Source organism: Henckelia pumila, chromosome 1 (genome assembly GCF_033568475.1).
Source record: "Henckelia pumila isolate YLH828 chromosome 1, ASM3356847v2, whole genome shotgun sequence".
Taxonomy (NCBI): domain Eukaryota; kingdom Viridiplantae; phylum Streptophyta; class Magnoliopsida; order Lamiales; family Gesneriaceae; genus Henckelia; species Henckelia pumila.
In genome coordinates, this window is record NC_133120.1 from 45,587,610 (window position 1) to 45,606,930 (window position 19,321).

The following is a 19,321-nucleotide window of genomic DNA, read 5'->3' on the forward strand; positions in this document are numbered from 1 at the left end:
TTTTCTTCGATGGAATCTTGTTCCGAACTAATGCAGAGAAATTTTCTGTTAAACTGATCATTGCATGCTCCTCCAATTTTCTCTTTTTGGAGAGAATCTCCTTCAAGAACTTAGCATTGCTAGGCATTTGCATCAATGCATTGGCGAAGGGAATGTTTATATTCAATTTCTTGAATATTTCTAGGAGTTTAGCAAACTGAGAATCTAGCTTGGCCTTCTTGAGAGCTGTAGGAAAAGGTGGTGGAATAACAATATTTGACTGTGATGTGGGTGGTGGTGCGGAAGTAGAAGACTTACCTGCAGTTTTCTCTAATACAGCTGGTGCTGACTCTTTCTCACCTCGTCTCTCACCTTCGATTCTCTTTCCACTTCTTAATTCAACAGCCTTGACCTGCTCCTTTGGATTCTTTTCCGTGTCACTTGGCAAAGTACCCATCTCTCTGCTGGACATCGCTTTAGCTAACTTCCCTATTTGATTTTCCCGATTCTTAATCGATGCATCATGATTTTGCATTCTGGTCTCAGTGGATGATATGAACTTCTGCATCATCTGTTCCATGCTTGACTTCTCCTCCTGATGCTGTTTTCCATAGTTCTGATTCCCATATGGCCTATTGTTCTGTCATCCCCACGAAAAGTTCGGATGTTGTTTCCACCCTGGATTGTATGTATTTGAGAATGGATCATTCCTAGGGCGGTTTTGATTCCCTACATGGTTCACCATTCCTCCCTCTGGCTGATATGATGGATTGTCTGTCTGTCAATCTTTTGTGAAGTGTTCAGCACCACATTTCTCACACCACACTTCTTGAATACGCATCGCAGACTGCCCTAGAGTTAGCTCTTCAATCCTCTTATTCATGACTTCAAGCTAAGCTGCTACTGAGGTGAATGCATCAACTTGATGCATTCTTGCGGGTCTCTTGGCTGCATTCCTGTCGGATTGAGGGTGATATCTACTGGATGTCATCTCCTCAATTAACTCATATCCATCTTCCGGTGATTTTCGTAACAAATTACCACCTGTAGCTGCATCTAACATGGTACGATTTGAGTAAGGAACACCATAATAAAAAGTTTGTACCACAAGACCGTCTAGTAGTTGGTGATGTGGGCATCTCCTCAATAGATCTTTGTAGCGCTCCCATGCTTCATATAGTGTCTCCTGTTCTCCTTGAGCAAAGGTTGTGATGTCAGCTCTTAACTTCATCGATTTGGACGGTGGGAAGTATTTGGTAAGAAAAGCCTTTGCGAGATCATCCCAAGTGGTGATGGAACCTGCAGGTAAATTTGTTAGCCATGATTTAGCCGTATCTCGTAACAAAAAAAAGGGAATAAAGGCAAACAAATAACGTCATCAGAAACTCCCTGCATCTTGAAAGTGTCACAGATTTCTAGAAAATTTTTCATGTAAGCATATGGGTCATCGATTGTCATCCCACCAAACTGGACTGTGTTTTGCACCATTTAAATGATAGCAGGCTTTATTTCAAACTGATTTGCTGCTATGGTTGGCCTGATGATGCTTGGTCTGGCATTTTCGATAGATGGCATAGCATTATCCAGCATTGACCTGTAGATAAGTGGTGCATTATTCTCAGCTTCTCCATCTTCACGTAGCCGTTCTTGTTCTGCCATTGCTTCTTTTTGTTGCCTTCTTCTTCTGCGAAAAGTTCTTTCAATTTCTGGATCAAAAGGCAAGAGTTCTGCTTCGGGTGAATGTTGCATGCACTGCAAGAGAATCCTGCAGTTCACAGATGAAACTAGTGATTAAAATTGAAGTAGAGAAAATTAAATAAGAAAAATCAAAGTAATCAATAGTCCTTGGCAACGGCGCCAAAAACTTGATCGAGTAAATACTAACACTTAAAATTCAGTATAATTATCTATCTTTTATGCACAATATTATCGCAAGTGCACGACTCAAATTATAGAAAAGTGTACGGAGTACGAGTATCGTCCTCAGGGACTACGTCACAATAACTCAATTATTTTATTTCTCTACCCAAAGTAACGAAGATTGGATAATTGATTATTCTAAAATTATAAAGTAAAGAATTCAACTTAAAATATTTGAATGAAAAACACAATTAACCACAGCAATGCTTAGCACAGAAAAATATAATATGAGGAAATTTTGTTGGAATCTCGGTTCACCTTCCCCCTAATTGAATCTGGACGATTGAAGTTTAATTTACACTCCTAAATTTGAAAAGAATTCCTGAAATATCATCACTCTCTCTCGAGTCTATGCCAATCTAATTCAAGTTAATGAAACAATCAAATCTCTTTGATTATTTATCATTACTGATTGCTTTGCATTCATTGAATTCCTACAACTTTCAACCTGGTGGTCTATGGTTATCAACATGTACTAAATATCATATCTCTATGCATATTTAAGTCCATGGATTTTATCACTCGTCCTAATCACGAATCTATCTCTCGACAGCAATTCACAACTTACGAATCTATGTTAAATTTAGCTACTCCTCAACACAGAATAATAAACCATGAAAAAATCAAATACTCATATAAAAAATAAATCAATTCATCCAATGATTCAATCACAAAAACATGTTTCGGGGTTAGGATCCCCTAAATTCCAACAAAAGAGAGTTTAGCTACTACAACTCATAATAAAATTCAATCTAACAAAGTTTTCAACATAAAAATCCAGAAATTTCGAATAAGAAAGACTCACAACGAGAAGGAGAATTCTTCAATCTTCAGCAGCCGCCTCCGCCTCAATTCTCTGTGTATTCAACCCTTGAAATGTTTGAAAATATTCTATATATAGTGCCCCTCGGAGTCCTTTCCAAATAAAACTCCAGGAATAAAAATTTCCAATTTTACGCGCGGGCAAATTCTTCAAGTTTCTGCCCGTCTCTTTTCAGCATGCGCTCGCTCTGCCAATTTTTACCGACCGAGCGCCCAATTTCTTTAAGCATTTATGCCTCTCCTGAGACTATCTGCACTCGGTCTACAGTATATAGCAGATCGAGCGCACCCCCTTATGAAGCCCAAAATTCAGATTTTCCTCATTTTCCTGTCAATTTAACCATAAATCAATAGGAGTAAACAAAACACACAAAAATACACTAAATGCAAACAAACTTGGAAAAACACGAACAAGACAACATGGAACTAATGCAAAACACCAAGAAAACAAACAATAAAACACGAAAAAATGACTCCTATCATACTCCTAATATTCATGAAGTGACTCTCCCATATACTGTTTGATGTCATAGATCTCGTTTCTGATATTCGCTGCTCTCGAAGCTGGAAAGTATTTCTCTAGGAAAATCCTCTTCATCTCTGTCCAAGTAGAGATGGATCCCGGAGGCAGGTAGTATAGCCAATCCTTTGCAGCATTCTTCAAGGAAAAAGAAAAAGCTATCAATTGAATCTGCTCCTCTGTAACGCCCTGTGGTTTCATGCTTGTGCATACCACGTGAAACTCCATCAGATGTTTGTGGGGATCCTCACGTGCAAGACCATGGAAAGAAGGCAACAAGTGTATTAGCCCAGATTTTAACTCAAAAGTAACATTAGCTTCTAAATTAGGGAAAGTAATGCATAGGGGCTGCTGATTCAGATCAGGAGTGTCAAGCTGTCTCAAGCTTAGATTTGCGTTTGCAGTCATCTCTTCTCTAAACTCTTCGAATGAAACCTCTTTTCCTCTTCTTCAGATCTTCTTCGAGCCTCCTTCTTTCTTCTATGGAGCGTTTTCTCTATCTCCGAATCGTAGGAAAATTCTTCTTCTTCTGAAGATTCACCTGCAAGCATGAACAAACCAGAGAAGCACGGGGGAAAAAATAAAAATAAAGTAAAAACAAAACACAAATAAATTAAACGCCTACCCCGGCAACGTCGCCAAAATTTGGTAACACTTAGTCGTATCGCGCCCAAATTAACCCAACTCAGATTAACTAAATAAACATGTAGTAGCGAGAGTAGAGATCATTCCCACGAGAAAGGTGAAATTTATTTGTGTTCTTAAAATTACTGAAAATAAATAAATAGGGGGATTTCAAATTTGAATTTAATTACCAAAAATTAAAAGAAAATTAAATAAATTTTATCACTAGCATGCAATATTAAAATAATAAGAAACAATTAATTAAAACAAGCATTGATATCAGTCGACTACGCCCTTGAAGTTATTCACTCGATCATCGAATTCCTAAAAATAATTAACTCTCATTGAATATTCATCATTGGAAATTTAATTTCTATCTCACCTTAATTTTAATTAGTTAGACACAAGCATTCTAAATTAACCCTTACCAATGAATTAACCAAAATACAAGCTATTGAAATTTAAATTCAAGGTAGCATTCAAACTAGTGAAATTGATGAAACTAAACAATACAAACACAAGCGGTTGTATTTAATCTAGTCAAGAGATGTTCCTACGAATTAAAAAATTCACAAGCGGAAAATATTAATCATAGTTGTTTCACAAATTAGAGGGATCAAACAATTACGGATTTGATTTCTAATTTAGCTATAGATTGTATGAGAAAATTATCAGATAGTCAGCCAATAATTAAACATACAAGCATATCAATCAATTCCAAACAACTCTTGATACTCAAATAAAAATTAAACAATGAAATTCAAAATCTCATGAATAAATAAACTTCAAAGAGTTTTGTCTTCCTCTACCAAAAATTAAAACTTAGCCACTAATATTCATGAAATCCAAAGAAAAATTGAAGAAAAAATAAATCTAGGAACAAGAGATGAAAACCTAGCCGTCAAGATGTTTTTTTAAAGCTTCAACCGTCCAAAAGATGATTAAAATCAGGTTCTAGATGATATTTAAAGTATAGAGTTCTTCTTAAGAAAGTTTCCTTTTTTAAAATATAATTCCCGAATTTCCCGTCGCTCGATCGGTAGAAACATGCAGATCGAGCGAGATGTTCTCTGTCTCGAAATTCTTCTTTTCTTTTTTGTGCCCGCTCGATCGGTGAAAAGTTGCAGATTGAGCGGGAACTTTTCTGTCTCAATCTCTCCTCGCCAGGCACAGCATGCGTAGAAGCGCTTCCTTCGTTCTTCACCAATATGCACAATAGCGATATTTCAAGTGCTTATCACAAGTGCTATCGCGCTTCCCAATCTTAGCACTTCTGAAGGCTGTTCGTTAGAGCGATAGCACTTCCTTTCTCCCAACAGCGCTTGTTTCTTGTTTCTCTTCGTTAGAGTTGTTCGTTAACAGCTCTAACGAACAACTCTACTTCTTCCATTTTCTTTCTTTGCTTCACTTCTTCAATTCTTTTGCTCTATTTTCCTATTTTCCTATATCAAAACACAAACAATGATTATGAACTATATAATGAATTTAATCAATGCAAATTCTCCTAATCATACAAATTAGCTTAAATAAATATAGAAAAATATAACCACATCAATTGACAATCAACAAAATATTTCAAAATACAAACCAATTTGGTCAAATATTATTATCAGTATACATGTTTGGCTCGCGTGATATTAACCTGGATAAGAATTATATATTTATAAAATATTCCAATTTTACCCCTTGAATTAAATGCAATCTAAATCACTGCCACCCACCTCATCTCCATCTTCCCACGTACTCTCCTCTTCACAAATCCAACTATTTCGCATCTCAAACATTTTCACATCGGAGTTTCTCATACGTAGCAGATTATTGGAAGGCGTCCGACGAAGGTAACACAATTGTTTAATAACTTCTGCTAAAGAATGTCAAACTCAGATCTGTACCATTTTTCTACTGCTTTCAAAATAATGGAGAGCTTGAACACGAACCCGAAGCTCACCAGCCGTTGAAGATTGCTCCGACTGATCCTTCACCTTCCCTAATTCTTCTCTAATGTTAAAGATAAAAAATGGTAGATCAACGAGAAAAAAATTTATGACCAATCAAACACACGAAAATAAAAAATTTCTGACCAAAATATGATGTGCACGATGGAAATCAGTAATTAATATAGTGAGAACAAGATCTTACTAAGTTATGTGCAGATTTTACTAAGTTATGTGCAGATTTCGCAACAAGGGAGCGAGCTTCATTTTGCCGACAATGGTTGAATACATGAGAGAAAAGGTCCATTTAAATATATAGGTCTGATCTTGTTTTTAATTCGGGAAATTGTGAATAAATTTCCGTTGGCAAACTTAACTTGTTTTTCAGTCCTCATTTCAGAAATTATGTGTTTCTACTACCTGACAAAAGCCTGACATGTGTTTGAACTCCCCAATTGATGCTAAATTACGAAATTGCCCTCAACTTTACATGAAACCAAATAATATCAATTGAAATTATTGAATGATTATGGAGACGTTCGTTTTATTTTTTTAGTCTTATTGTATTGATTGTGATTATTTTTTTTGTCTAAATTTTTTCTTTATTTTCTTTTATTAATTGTTTGAAATTCTTGAATGATTATGCAGACGTTCGTTTTACTTGAAATCCTTCAATAATATTTTAAAGTTCATAAATTATTTTTTTAGTTATTTATTTTCATGTATTTATCACTATTTTTATGTGTTTGTTCTTGAATTTGTTATGTGGTTTTTGTTTATATTATTGGTCGTTTCAGTTGAATCATTATTAATTGAGTAACACTCTTGTGAGAGGTCTCATTCGTGAGACGGGTCAACCCTACCCATATTTATAATAATAAGTAATACTTTTGACAAAAAATGTAATACTTTTTAATGGATAACCCATATAAGAGACCCGCATCAAAAAAATGACCATTGAAACTGTCTCATATGAGTTTTTGTCTTATTCATTTGAAATGATTGAGTGGCGATCATTTATTTGTTTTTTGAATTGTTTTTGAAGCTGCTTCGTAATTCATTTTGTAATTTCATTGGAGTATCCCGTTACAAATAAAAAGACAGTGAAGATTGACACTAATCGAGCTTGTGTTGCTGCGAGTATATATTCTGAAGAACTGAGTATATCATCTGATGAACAAGAATCGCTGGAAAAACAAGTTTGAATGATTTTTATTGTATGGTTATGCTTTTGAGTTTGTTGTAAGTACATAATTATTAATTATTAGGAAGACATTTTGTAAACTCAATGTAGTTCAATCTGTTATTTAAGCTTAAGCGAAACCAATTTTTATGTGTGCTCTGTATTTTGTACAAAAATTTAAGGTAATAGTACATAACTTGTATAATTTAGTATAATTCTTCGTCTTTCCAGATTGTTAAATTGTTTTACTAATATTGAATATATATGTCAACCAGCTAAAATAAATTAGGTACGAATTCTTCTGAATTCAGAATAAATCCAAAATAATTTCAAACAATCTCAGATGAATCGTGATCCAATTCATGAATTTTGGTCATCTTATGTCATGTGTATTATTTGGAAAATATATAAGTGAATACATCGTAATGAGATCAGGTGTAATTGTGGGTGACAAAGATCGGCCTTGACAAATGAAATTAAATTTGATTTGAATTGTCCCTGATTTTGAATAATTTCAAATATATTTGGAATAATATTCGAAATTTATCTCACAAGTATATATGAAATAGGAATGATGGACTCATTCTTTGCACACCGACAAATATGTTATGATTTGGTACATTATACACATCGTGATCTTTATTAGAAAAAAAATTTAACAGAATGGTGCTCTCATTGGGTCATTATCAATGTCTTCATCCTACACCTTAGACAAGAGTGGGCCAAGACACATTACTAGACAAACACTTGGGTGATGTTTTTACCAATCTCTAGGGATTGAAAACTCATCTCCACTTGTGTTATGCAGTGAATTATAGGATATTGGTGCATGTTAACATAAACATGTTTTTTTGTTCCGCAAATCAAAAAGATTATTCTGCATAATTTTGAGATTGTTCCTAATACATGACATTTTGATCCAAAGTCACTTTCACTAGTAGATTGTGATCTTTTTGGCCCACAATATTTGTCCTATAATCGGAGCACATTATTTTCGATTCAGTAATATTTATCTCGTCTCTACGTACTGGTTGTGCTCGATCTCGCACACACATGTTCTGAAAGATGAGCGTTATTAGAATAAATGATAGTTATAAAAAAATGAGAAAACATCATATTAAACAAGTTACGAGTTTGGATTTTGAAAAATATACCCCTATTGTCTATATTGAGTGGCAATCAACATCCACAAATGGTGCTCCCATTGGGTCATGATCAATGTCTTCTTCCTACACCTTAGACAAGAGTGGGCCAAGACACATTACTAGACAAACACTTGGGTGATATTTTTACCAATCTCTAGGGATTGAAAACTCATCTTCACTTGTGTTATGCAGTGAATTATAGGATATTGGTACATGTTAACATGGGCATGCCTTCTTGTTCCGCAAATCAAAAAGATTATTCTGTATAATTTTTAGATTGTTCCTAATACATTCCATTCACTTTTACTAGTAGAATGTGATCTTTGTGGCCCACAATGTTTATCCTACAATCGGAACACATTGTTCTCGATTCAGTAATATTTATCTCGTGTCTACATACTAGTTGTGCTCGATCTTGCACGCACATGTTCTGAAAGATGAACGTTATTAGAATAAATGATAGTTATAAAAAATAAGAAAACATCATATTAAACAAGTTACGAGTTTGAATTTTGAAAAATATACCCCTATTGTCTACATTGAGTGGCAATCAACATCCACAAATGGTGATCCCATTGGGTCATGATCAATGTCTTCTTCCTACACCTTAGACAAGAGTGGGGCAAGACACATTAGTAGACAAACACTTGGGTGATGTTTTTACCAATCTCTAGGGATTGAAAACTCATCTCCACTTGTGTTATGCAGCGAATTATAGGTTATTGGTGCATGTTAACATGAACATGCCTTTTTGTTCCGCAAATCAAAAATATTATTCAGCATAATTTTGAGATTGTTCCTAATACATGACATTTTGATCCAAAATCACTTTCACTAGTAGAGTGTGATATTTGTGGCCCACAATGTTTGTCCTATAATAGGAGCATATTGTTCTCGATTCAGTAATATTTATCTCGTCTCTACGTACTAGTTGTGCTCGATTTCGCACGCACATGTTCTGAAAGATGAGCGTTATTAGAATAAATGATAGTTATAAAAAATAAGAAAACATCATATTAAACAAGTTACGAGTTTGGATTTTGAAAAATATACCCCTATTTTCTACATTGAGTGGCAATCAACATCCACAAATGGTGCTCCCATTGGGTCATGATCAATGTCTTCTTCCTACACCTTAGACAAGAGTGGGGCAAGACACATTACTAGACAAACACTTGGGTGATGTTTTTACCAATCTCTAGTGATTGAAAACTCATCTCCACTTGTGTTATGCAGTGAATTATAGGATATTGGTGCATGTTAACATGGGCATGCCTTCTTGTTCCGCAAATCAAAAAGATTATTCTGTATAATTTTAAGATTGTTCCTAATACATGTCATTTTGATCCAAATTCACTTTCACTAGTAGAGTGTGATCTTTGTGACCCACAATGTTTATCCTACAATCGGAACACATTGTTCTCGATTCAGTAATATTTATCTCGTCTCTACATACTAGTTGTGCTCGATCTTGCAAGCACATGTTTTGAAAGATGAAAGTTATTAGAATAAATGCTAGTTATAAAAAATAAGAAAACATCATATAAAACAAGTTACGAGTTTGGATTTTGAAAAATATACCCCTATTGTCTATATTGAGTGGCAATCAACATGCACAAATGGTGCTCTCATTGGGTCATGATCAATGTCTTCTTCCTACACATTAAACAAGAGTGGGGCAAGACACATTACTAGACAAACACTTGGGTGATTTTTTACCAATCTCTAGGGATTAAAAACTCATCTCCACTTGTGTTATGCAGTGAATTATAGGATATTGGTGCATGTTAACATGGGCATGCCTTCTTGTTTCGCAAATCAAAAAGATTATTCTGCATAATTTTGAGATTGTTCCTAATACATGCCATTTTGATCCAAAGTCACTTTTACTAGTAGAGTGTGATCTTTGTGACCCAAAATGTTTGTCCTACAATCGGAACACATTGTTCTCGATTCAGTAATATTTATCTCGTCTCTATGTACTAGTTGTGTTCGATCTCGCACGCACATGTTCTGAAAGATGAGCGTTATTAGAGTAAATGATAGTTATAAAAAATGAGAAAACATCATATTAAACAAGTTACGAGTTTGGATTTTGAAAAATATACCCCTATTGTCTACATTGAGTGGCAATCAACATTCACAAATGGTGCTCTCATTGGGTCATGATCAATGTCTTCCTCCTACACCTTAGACAAGAGTGGGGGGTAAGACACACTACTAGACAAATACTTTGGTGATGTTTTTACCAATCTCTAGAGATTGAAAACTCCTCTCCATTTGTGTCATGCAGTGTATTATAGGATATTGGTGCATGTTAACATGGGCGTGCCTTTTTGTTCCTCAATTCAAAAAGATTATTTTGCATAATTTTGAGATTGTTCCTAATACATGACATTTTGATCCAAAGTCACTTTCATTAGTAGAGTGTGATCTTTGTGGCCCACAATGTTTGTCCTACAATCGGAACACATTGTTCTTGATTCAGTAATATTTATCTCGTCTCTACGTACCAGTTGTGCTCGATCTCGCACGCACATGTTCTGAAAGATGAGCGTTATTAGAATAAATGATAGTTATAAAAAAAATGAGAAAACATCATATTAAACAAGTTACGAGTTTGGATTTTGAAAAATATACCCCTATTGTCTACATTGAGTGGCAATCAACATCCACAAATGGTGCTCCCTTTGGGTCGTGATCAATGTCTTCTTCCTACACCTTAGACAAAAGTGGGGCAAGACACACTACTAGACAAATACTTGGGGTGATGTTTCTACTAATATCTAGGGATTCAAAACTCCTCTCCACTTGTGTAATACAGTGTATTATAGGATATTGGTGCATGTTAACATAAACATGCCTTTTTGTTCCGCAAATCAAAAAGATTGTTCCAAAATCCAAACTCGTAACTTGTTTAATATGATGTTTTCTCATTTTTTAGAAATATCATTTACTCTAATAACGCTTATCTTTCAGAACATGTGCGTGCGAGATCGAGCACAACTAGTACGTAGAGACGAGATAAATATTACTGAATCGAGAACAATGTGTTCCGATTGTAGTACAAACATTCTGGGCCACAAAGATCACACTCTACTAGTAAAAGTGATTTTGGATCAAAATGACATGTATTAGGAACAATCTCAAAATTATGCAGAATATTCTTTTTGATTTGCGGAACAAGAAGGCATGACCATGTTAACATGCACCAATATCCTATAATACACTGCATAACACAAGTGGATATGAGTTTTCAATCCCTAGAGATTGGTAGAAACATCACCCAAGTATTTGTCTAGTAATGTGTCTTGCTCCACTCTTGTCTAAGGTGTAGGATGAAGACATTGATAATGACCCAATGAGAGCACCATTCTGTTAAAAAATTTTGCTAATAAAGATCACGATGTGTATTATGTACCAAATCATAACATATTTGTCGGTGTGCAAAGAATGAGTCCATCATTCCTATTTCATATGTACTTGTGCGATAAATTTCGAATATTATTCCAAATATATTTGGAATTATTCAAAATCAGGGACAATTCAAATCAAATTTAATTTCATTTGTCAAGGCCGATCTTTGTCACCCACAATTACACGTGATCTCATTACGATGTATTCACTTATATATTTTTCAAATAATACACATGACATAAGATGACCAAAATTCATGAATTGGATCACGATTCATCTGAGATTGTTCCAAATTATTTTGGATTTATTCTGAATTCAGAAGAATTCGAACCTAATTTATTTTTGCTGGTTGACATATATATTCAATCTTAGTAAAACAATTTATCAATCTGGAAAGACGAAGAATTATACAAGTTATGTACTATTACCTTAAACTTTTGTACAAAATACAGAACACGCATAAAAATTGGTTTCCCTTAAGCTTAAATAACATATTGAACTACATTGAGTTTACAAAATGTCTACCTAATAATTAATAATTCCGTACTTACAACAAACTTAAAAGCATAACCATACAATAAAAATAATTCAAACTTGTTTTTCCAGCGATCCATGTTCATCAGATGATATACTCAGTTTTTCATAATATATACTCGCAACAACACAAGCTTGATTAGTGTCCATCTTCACTGTCTTTTTATTTGTAACGGGATACTCCAATGAAATTACAAAATGAATTAACAAGCAGCTTAAAAAAAAATTCGAAAAACAAAATAAATGATAGTCACTCAATCATTTCAAATGAATAAAACAAAAACTCATATGAGACAGTCTCAAGGGTCATTTTTTTGATACGGGTCTCTTATATGGGTTATCCATTAAAAAGTATTACATTTTTTGCCAAAAGTATTACTTATTATTATAAATATGGGTAGGATTGACTCGTCTCACGAATGAGACCTCTCACAAGAGTGTTACTCAATGAATAATTATTCAACAGAAACGACCAACAATATAAACAAAAATCACATAACAAATTCAAGAACAAACACATAAAAATAGTGATAAATACATCAAAATAAATAACTAAAAAAAATAATTTATGAACCTTAAAATATTATTGAAGGATTTCAAGTAAAACGAACGTCTACATAATCATTCAAGAATTTCAAACAATTAATAAAAATAAATAAATAAAAAATTTAGACAAAAAAAATAATCACAATCAATACAATAAGACTAAAAAAATAAAACCAACGTTTGCATAATCATTCAAAAATTTCAATTGGTATTATTTGGTTTCATGTAAAGTTGAGAACAATTTCGTAATTTAGCATCAATTGGGAAGTTCAAACACATGTCAGGCTTTTGTCAGGTAGTGTAAACACATAATTTCTGAAATGGGGACTGAAAAGCAAGTTAAGTTTGCCAACGGGGATTTATTCACAATTTCCCCTTTTTAATTCAATAAAAGGGACTTTTGACTTTTTAATTCAGTCAAAGGATCTCAATTAAGGGTAGTTTGGTCTTTTTTTTTTTTTTTTGAAAAAAAAAAAATTTATGTCCAACTCTTATTTTTCCCCTGTATTCCCTCTCTTCCCTTTCTCCTCTCCAGGATTCGAACCTGACTCTCCTCTCTCCTCTCTCCTCCTGAACTCTAACCACTAAACCACCAATATTTTTGATAATAATACTACACAATAAAATATATATACAATAGTTTGGGTTGACCCAAGCCCCCGACTTGGTCGACCCAGGCTTCGGTCGACCAAGCCCAAGCCTTGGTCGACCGCTTTTCCCAGGCGATCGACCGCTTGGGCAGGGAAGGCGGTCGACCGAGCCCAAGCCTTGGTCGACCGCTTTCCCAAAGCGGTCGACCGCTTTGTGATTTTAACAAAAAAAAAAAAGAAGAGGAGGAAAAATGAGGAAAGAAAGAGAGAAATATGACAGAAAAAAAAAAAAAACAACGCAGAGACTTGAAAAAAAGAAGAAAGGAGGAGAGAGAAAACACTTAAAGCAGGGACAATATAGTCTTTTCGATTAGAGGTCTATCTATTGAATTAAAAACAAGACCAAGTCCATATCCTTTATTTTTCCTTCATGGTGATTAGGGCGGAGGGTATTTTGGGTATTTGGATGTCTTGTCCTTGTTACTGTACAATATTGGACTGACAATACCTTGTCTGGAAGCTGGACTCATTTCCCCCATTTTCCCGCTTACACAGTACACAATCATGGGCCGATAGTTATCCATAGTTGTGCAAAAAACGAGACAAACCTGTGATTAAAACACCAATCCTTCACTAATCACCCGTACCAAACGCACCAGATATATAGTGAGATATGAATTATGATCCTTTTGTAGCTCGAACCACCCGGTCAACCGTGCAATTAAGCCTCCACATATAGATTTTATGTTCTTATAATTAATTTTATTTTTAAAAAAAAAACTAAAATCGAACTGTAACTATAACCAAAATCCTCGAGATTGTCTTTCAAATATTGAAATATAATTACGGATATATCATTTATTTAAAAAGAATTATCAAGTATTTATATATATAACTCAATTCATTAATTATTTTGATATATGAAGAAAAAGGATTTATCTCAACAAAAAATATATTATTAAATCAAAATAAAACATCTGAGTTGTCAAGAAAGAAGGGAATGAAGCTTTCTGTGTTTTACAGTACAATAGAGTTGATCATGTGTAGTGTTGTAGCTGCTTCCTTCCTAACTCACCAAAAATTTGAATATCCTCCGCATATCAGCTCAAGGATTCACTTCCCAATGAGCTTATAATACGCATACAGTCCCGAGCCAGTGAACCCAAGAAGTTGCCCAATAACATTCAACTGCAAATGTAATGAAAACTATCGTCACGTCATAAACGAAAGCCAAAACGAGGTGACAAGATGGAGACTGCACTTACTAAATCAAATGGCAGCCCACCAAAAACTACCCACCCAAGTGAAATTGTAAAAAGATCCTGAAACAGTATAGTAGGCAACGTTAGAATCGAGTACAAAACGCAACAGCTAAATGCCACCTTTATGCATTTAGCCCTTCCAGGTAATTGCCGCAATCAGCAGATATTACAATTTACACCACAGATAGATGTAACAATTATTATGAGCCAACCTTCAAATTACCGCAGATCGTCTGCGTGAGTGCTGAATTCAGAGTGGTGTTCAGGAATATACTATAGTTCAGTAAGAAAGCCAGAATGCAGGAGAACAACAGCACTGCCTGCCATCAGAAACCATCTTAAATGTATAAGAAACGAGTTTAAGAAAAAACGATCACAGATATGGTTTAGGATACCGAAGAAGCCAAGATATCCAGGTGATATTTCGTCATGTACTACTGTACTAGTAATGCCATAAAACCAACATGAACCTGTTTGGCTCCTTAAATCTTGTTTCCAGGCTCTTTGATGTGTGTGTGTGCCAGTGCTCTCACGAGCGCGAAAGAAGAGAGTGATCAAGCAGCCAGAACTTACTTCTTGTACACCAATTCGCCAACCAAACATAGACAGGGCAATACCTCCCATAGTCCTTTTCACTAAAACCGGGTTTAGTGCTCGAACAATTTACCAATGAGTGAGCTATGTAATTCTTTTTTATTTCAAAAACACAATAAAATATGATGATGAAAGATTTTTAAAAAAAACTTTTCCTTATCCACACTCATGATGATTATTACCGACTTATCCAGAACAATGAGCTGGAATGGTTTCTCTCCCAAGAACAGTTTGAATTTAAGAATATGGAAGATGATCCTTATTAAATCTATGAGAGAAGCTGAATCTCAATACATCAACTTCTCTAGCCTGTAATGATTCTGGGGCCCTTTCAGTTCTATAGAATTTCTAAAATCTAAACCTACAAAAGGCTTGACGGGCTCGTCAAATCTTCAGGGAACCATGGAGAGTCAAAGGCATGTTCGCTCTCTACTGGAAATGCCTTATTTTACCTTCAAATGCATTTAAATATAATTCAAGGAAAGTTAAATTCGAAGCCAAAATGGGTTGAGGTTATTGGTGCTGTATCGAGATTGATTAGTTGGCCCATATGATTTCTACTAATGGTTCAACCAAATTTTTATTCTGATTTTTTCAGGAAATTAATTAAATGAAAGTGAGTTGGTAAATACAACATGAAAGGGGGCCAAGTGAAACAATATGAAGAAATATTCGGCCAAAACTGGCTAGAAACACGGCAGCAGAGAATGAGTATTGATGCTTGGGTGATCAGACGATTGGAGACTGAAAATTGTAATTTTGTCCATGAATGAGTTGACAAGGAGCCACACTGAGAAAACGTAGAATAGAGTGATATATCTACAATTTAAAGTCAGCATCAAAATATTACCAGGAAACCAGGAGAAAACAAATTTGGAAAATTCATTGTCATCTCCAAGTCACCTCGAAAAAGAGTCCACACGAGTAAAACAGGTCCACACAAAATTCCTATATTGGAAAAAGAGTGTCATGATATTTCAAATGAATAAATGGACATGTAAATGTTGCTGAAAGGTAAAGTTTATGGTAAAATACTCACCATTGCACCACATGAGACCAAAACTATTGAGCCCACTGGATTTTCCTGGATACACAAAGTATCAGCAAGGAGATAAGGAAGCACGATGCAAAGCAGACATGTGGACAGCAAATGAAGTATTACCAATGCGAGCTATAGTTGCAAGGTATATGGCAGTGGTGATGTTGGCTACAAAAACAATTAGATAGCCATAGTAGTCAAATGACAAATCCCGGGATCCCGCAATAAAAGCACCCAGGACGATCAACGCTACACTGGAAAATCATTCATTTGTTAAACAAAGGTATACAGAACAAGTAAATTCAAGTATTGCTGTGTCATACTTAATGTTTCTGTTCAAAGAGTTCCATAAAAGATCATGCAGAAGAAAGTGGATGGAGAGAATTTTTTTTAAAAAACTGTATTACATTTGAACAAGTTATTAAAATTTGACAAATTCAATAATAGTAAAAGCCTTCAATCCAAACCCAAAATACAGGTGCTGATAATTCAAAAGAGTAAGGTCCCTATGGTATAAGTAGGATAAAAGGGACAGTTACCTCCCAAGGATATGAATGGTGTAATTCTGCTTCACAAGAATATACTCAACTATCATCGTAAATACAACGGTAGTCCTCCTTAAGGTTGTATACATGGGTACATTTACACCTCGGACAGATTCCATGGTGGCTAACTTTCAGAGGAATCCGGAAAACATGTGAGCAATTCATTTCTATCAGGCAGAATCTTACTATATACGACAGAGGAGCAATCAAAGATCAGCAAGGAGAAAAATTATCACCATGTAAAGCAAATAGGTTAAGGCGAGAGGGGAAGTGTCAAACAATGTCTTCATTGGTACCAATGCTTTGGAACCATCACTGATGGATACTGAATCATTTGCGTAAAAAGAAATGATCTTTAAGCGTCGCAGAGCATAAAGAAAACAGCACGAACTTATCATCTGCAGTAGATGCAATTAGTGAGCAGAGCACATTGAAATGTGAGAAATCTTATATGGCTATTTTTAATGATCAATAACTTACAGAATACTGAGTACTACCAGACATAATGAAGAAAGATTAACAAAGAAGAGCAATCCACAATGCATGCCGAAAATTATGAAACAAATAAGGATAGCTGATTGTCATAGATTATAGCATAACACCAAACAAACAAGCCTTTGGAAGGTTCAACCAATAAAATAATTATTTCACACAAAGAACACACTGACACCAAGATAAAATATGAAGAAAGATTTGAATCGAAACTAAATTAGCCATTGCTGAGCACTAATGAAAATAACGTTTTTTTTTAATGTACCTGGCAAAGGGTGATGACATTGGCACATGGAAAGCCATAAGAAGATAGAGCTGCTTTATTGAACATTACCAAGAGTACTGCAAAACCAAGTCAACATGTGTCTTTGTAATTGTTGATGAGGAGATTGAATTGAGTAGATGCCAAAATACTAGGTGGAACCAAATTTTTGTGAGGCTGAAGTGGATTCCAACTAAAGTATCTCATGTTTATCATTATGACATTCATTCAAGTGTAATGGCTCCATGGCTAATCCCTCGATGTATACAACTTCAGGCACATAGCGATTGCATGATCCCAAAGTGTGCTAATAAAGATTAAAGTTAGGATTTTTACCATCCTTCGGCACGCCAAACTGAACAATTCTTGGTTTCAGTAGCAGCTGAGCTAGGAAATTGGATTAGTGGGCTGGGTGCGACTAAAGTTTCAAAATATTTGAGGGGATCTGCCACTGTTTCAGCTATTATAAAAGATAAATTTTGATTCTTCAAAACTGGAGCAGTTCTCAATCCGATATTATGTCTCACAAATAAATAAGTGCAGGCACAGAAGTGGATCTGCTCCCACAATAAATAAGTCTTTACGCATAATTGGATCTACTCGGCAACGCTAAATTCATGATCGGTGGATGCCCACATCAAAATTCCATAGAATCGCCATTAAATCAGTTCAATAAATCCCCAAATTAAATTTTAATGCGTGTGCGCGCGAGCGCATATATATACATATATGTGTGTATATTTCAAGACTACCCCAAACGACATCCCTCAAGGCACTGAAACAAAAAACTAAAACAAAAAGAAACCAAACTTTATAACGAAAATGCAAATCATTACATTCTAAACCCCTTCCGTCACCAACTAATTGAAGTCTTTAAATGATTTAAAAAAAATAAAATAAAATAAAATACCGGCACAAGTCATGTACGAGATGGCGGCTTGAGCGCCACGCTTAGTCATGGCGGATCCTTTGAAGAGCTTCTCCTCCGCTCTGACCGGAGGATCGCCGGCCGCTAACGGCAGAATCGAACTGCTCTTGGCACTCGTAGCCATCGATTTTGATCGTTGTTTGACCCCTCAAAACGCGGTTCCACTCTCCCTCAAATTTGTCACGGGAATTCCATTCTAGGTAATAACATATGAAAGCCAGGGCCAAAACAGAAATTACATGACATGTCCTCATTTCACTGCAACCACAAAAACTAACGTTGAGTTTGGATGTCTAAAAAATAGAATTTGAAATTGTATTTGGATTTTAAAATTCATGGAATTAAAATTTCATTATGTGTTTGGCAAAAAGTTAAAATATATTTTGGAATTTGATAGTATAAATTTTGGATAAATAATATTTTATAAAAAATTATAAAAAAACTTAAATTTATAAGTAAAATATATGAATTTATTATTAAAAATAATTTTATTGCTTTATAAACTCAAATCCCGTGAAATCCCGTGAAATCCGACCAATTTTGTCAAGATTTCACTTAACTAATTGAAATCCTATGAAATCCCACCAAATACCAATCCCGTTTTGAAATTCCCAGTTGCCAAACACTAAAACGGTATTTTTAATTTCAAATCCCACCAAATCCCGTCCAATTCCCGTGATCCAAACACAGTGTAAGGTTTTTTTTTATATTTAATTTTTAAAAAAAATTAATTGCAAAAATAAGTTGAGTCAGGGCACAATTGCAAATATACTGTAAAACGCCCCTGCTCAACTTATTTTTGAAATTAATTTTTTTATATAAAATTAAATATAAAAAAACCCAAAAACTAATCTGCCTTTACATTTATTTTTACAATACTATAATATAATAATAATATTTTGGCATTTCTAAACACCATACTAATACTGGGGCCAACTGATTGTGTTTTTTCTGCCTTAGTTATTTTAAAACAATAATTAGGTAA

The 19,321-nt window shown here is 34.7% G+C and overlaps 2 protein-coding genes, 1 long non-coding RNA gene and 1 other non-coding gene across 4 annotated transcripts; 1 reads left to right on the forward strand and 3 right to left on the reverse strand.

The window, feature by feature from the left end:
- Nucleotides 1-871: 871 nt before the first annotated feature.
- Nucleotides 872-1,467, reverse strand: LOC140861915 (uncharacterized). The gene is made up of 2 exons (XM_073264919.1): nt 1,347-1,467; nt 872-1,278 (listed from the first exon to the last, which is right to left on the reverse strand). Exons 1-2 carry the CDS (start codon nt 1,465-1,467, stop codon nt 872-874), a joined length of 528 nt encoding a protein of 175 aa, XP_073121020.1.
- Nucleotides 1,101-1,207, forward strand: LOC140876920 (small nucleolar RNA R71). Its single transcript, XR_012149147.1, has one exon. It is a non-coding gene; the product is annotated as a small nucleolar RNA R71 (small nucleolar RNA).
- A 3,202-nt stretch (nt 1,468-4,669) lies between the features above and the next one.
- Nucleotides 4,670-6,364, reverse strand: LOC140875972 (uncharacterized). The gene is made up of 3 exons (XR_012148624.1): nt 6,026-6,364; nt 5,587-5,863; nt 4,670-5,307 (listed from the first exon to the last, which is right to left on the reverse strand). It is a non-coding gene; the product is annotated as an uncharacterized lncRNA (long non-coding RNA).
- A 7,682-nt stretch (nt 6,365-14,046) lies between these two features.
- LOC140876033 (UDP-N-acetylglucosamine transporter UGNT1-like) lies at nt 14,047-18,556 on the reverse strand. The gene is made up of 10 exons (XM_073279875.1): nt 18,319-18,556; nt 17,412-17,488; nt 16,891-17,052; nt 16,649-16,782; nt 16,233-16,363; nt 16,110-16,154; nt 15,921-16,018; nt 14,689-14,796; nt 14,480-14,536; nt 14,047-14,402 (listed from the first exon to the last, which is right to left on the reverse strand). The coding sequence occupies exons 1-10, from the start codon at nt 18,458-18,460 to the stop codon at nt 14,328-14,330; spliced, it is 1,029 nt and encodes a 342-aa protein (XP_073135976.1). The 5' UTR covers nt 18,461-18,556; the 3' UTR covers nt 14,047-14,327.
- Between the last annotated feature and the right edge of the window lie 765 nt (nt 18,557-19,321).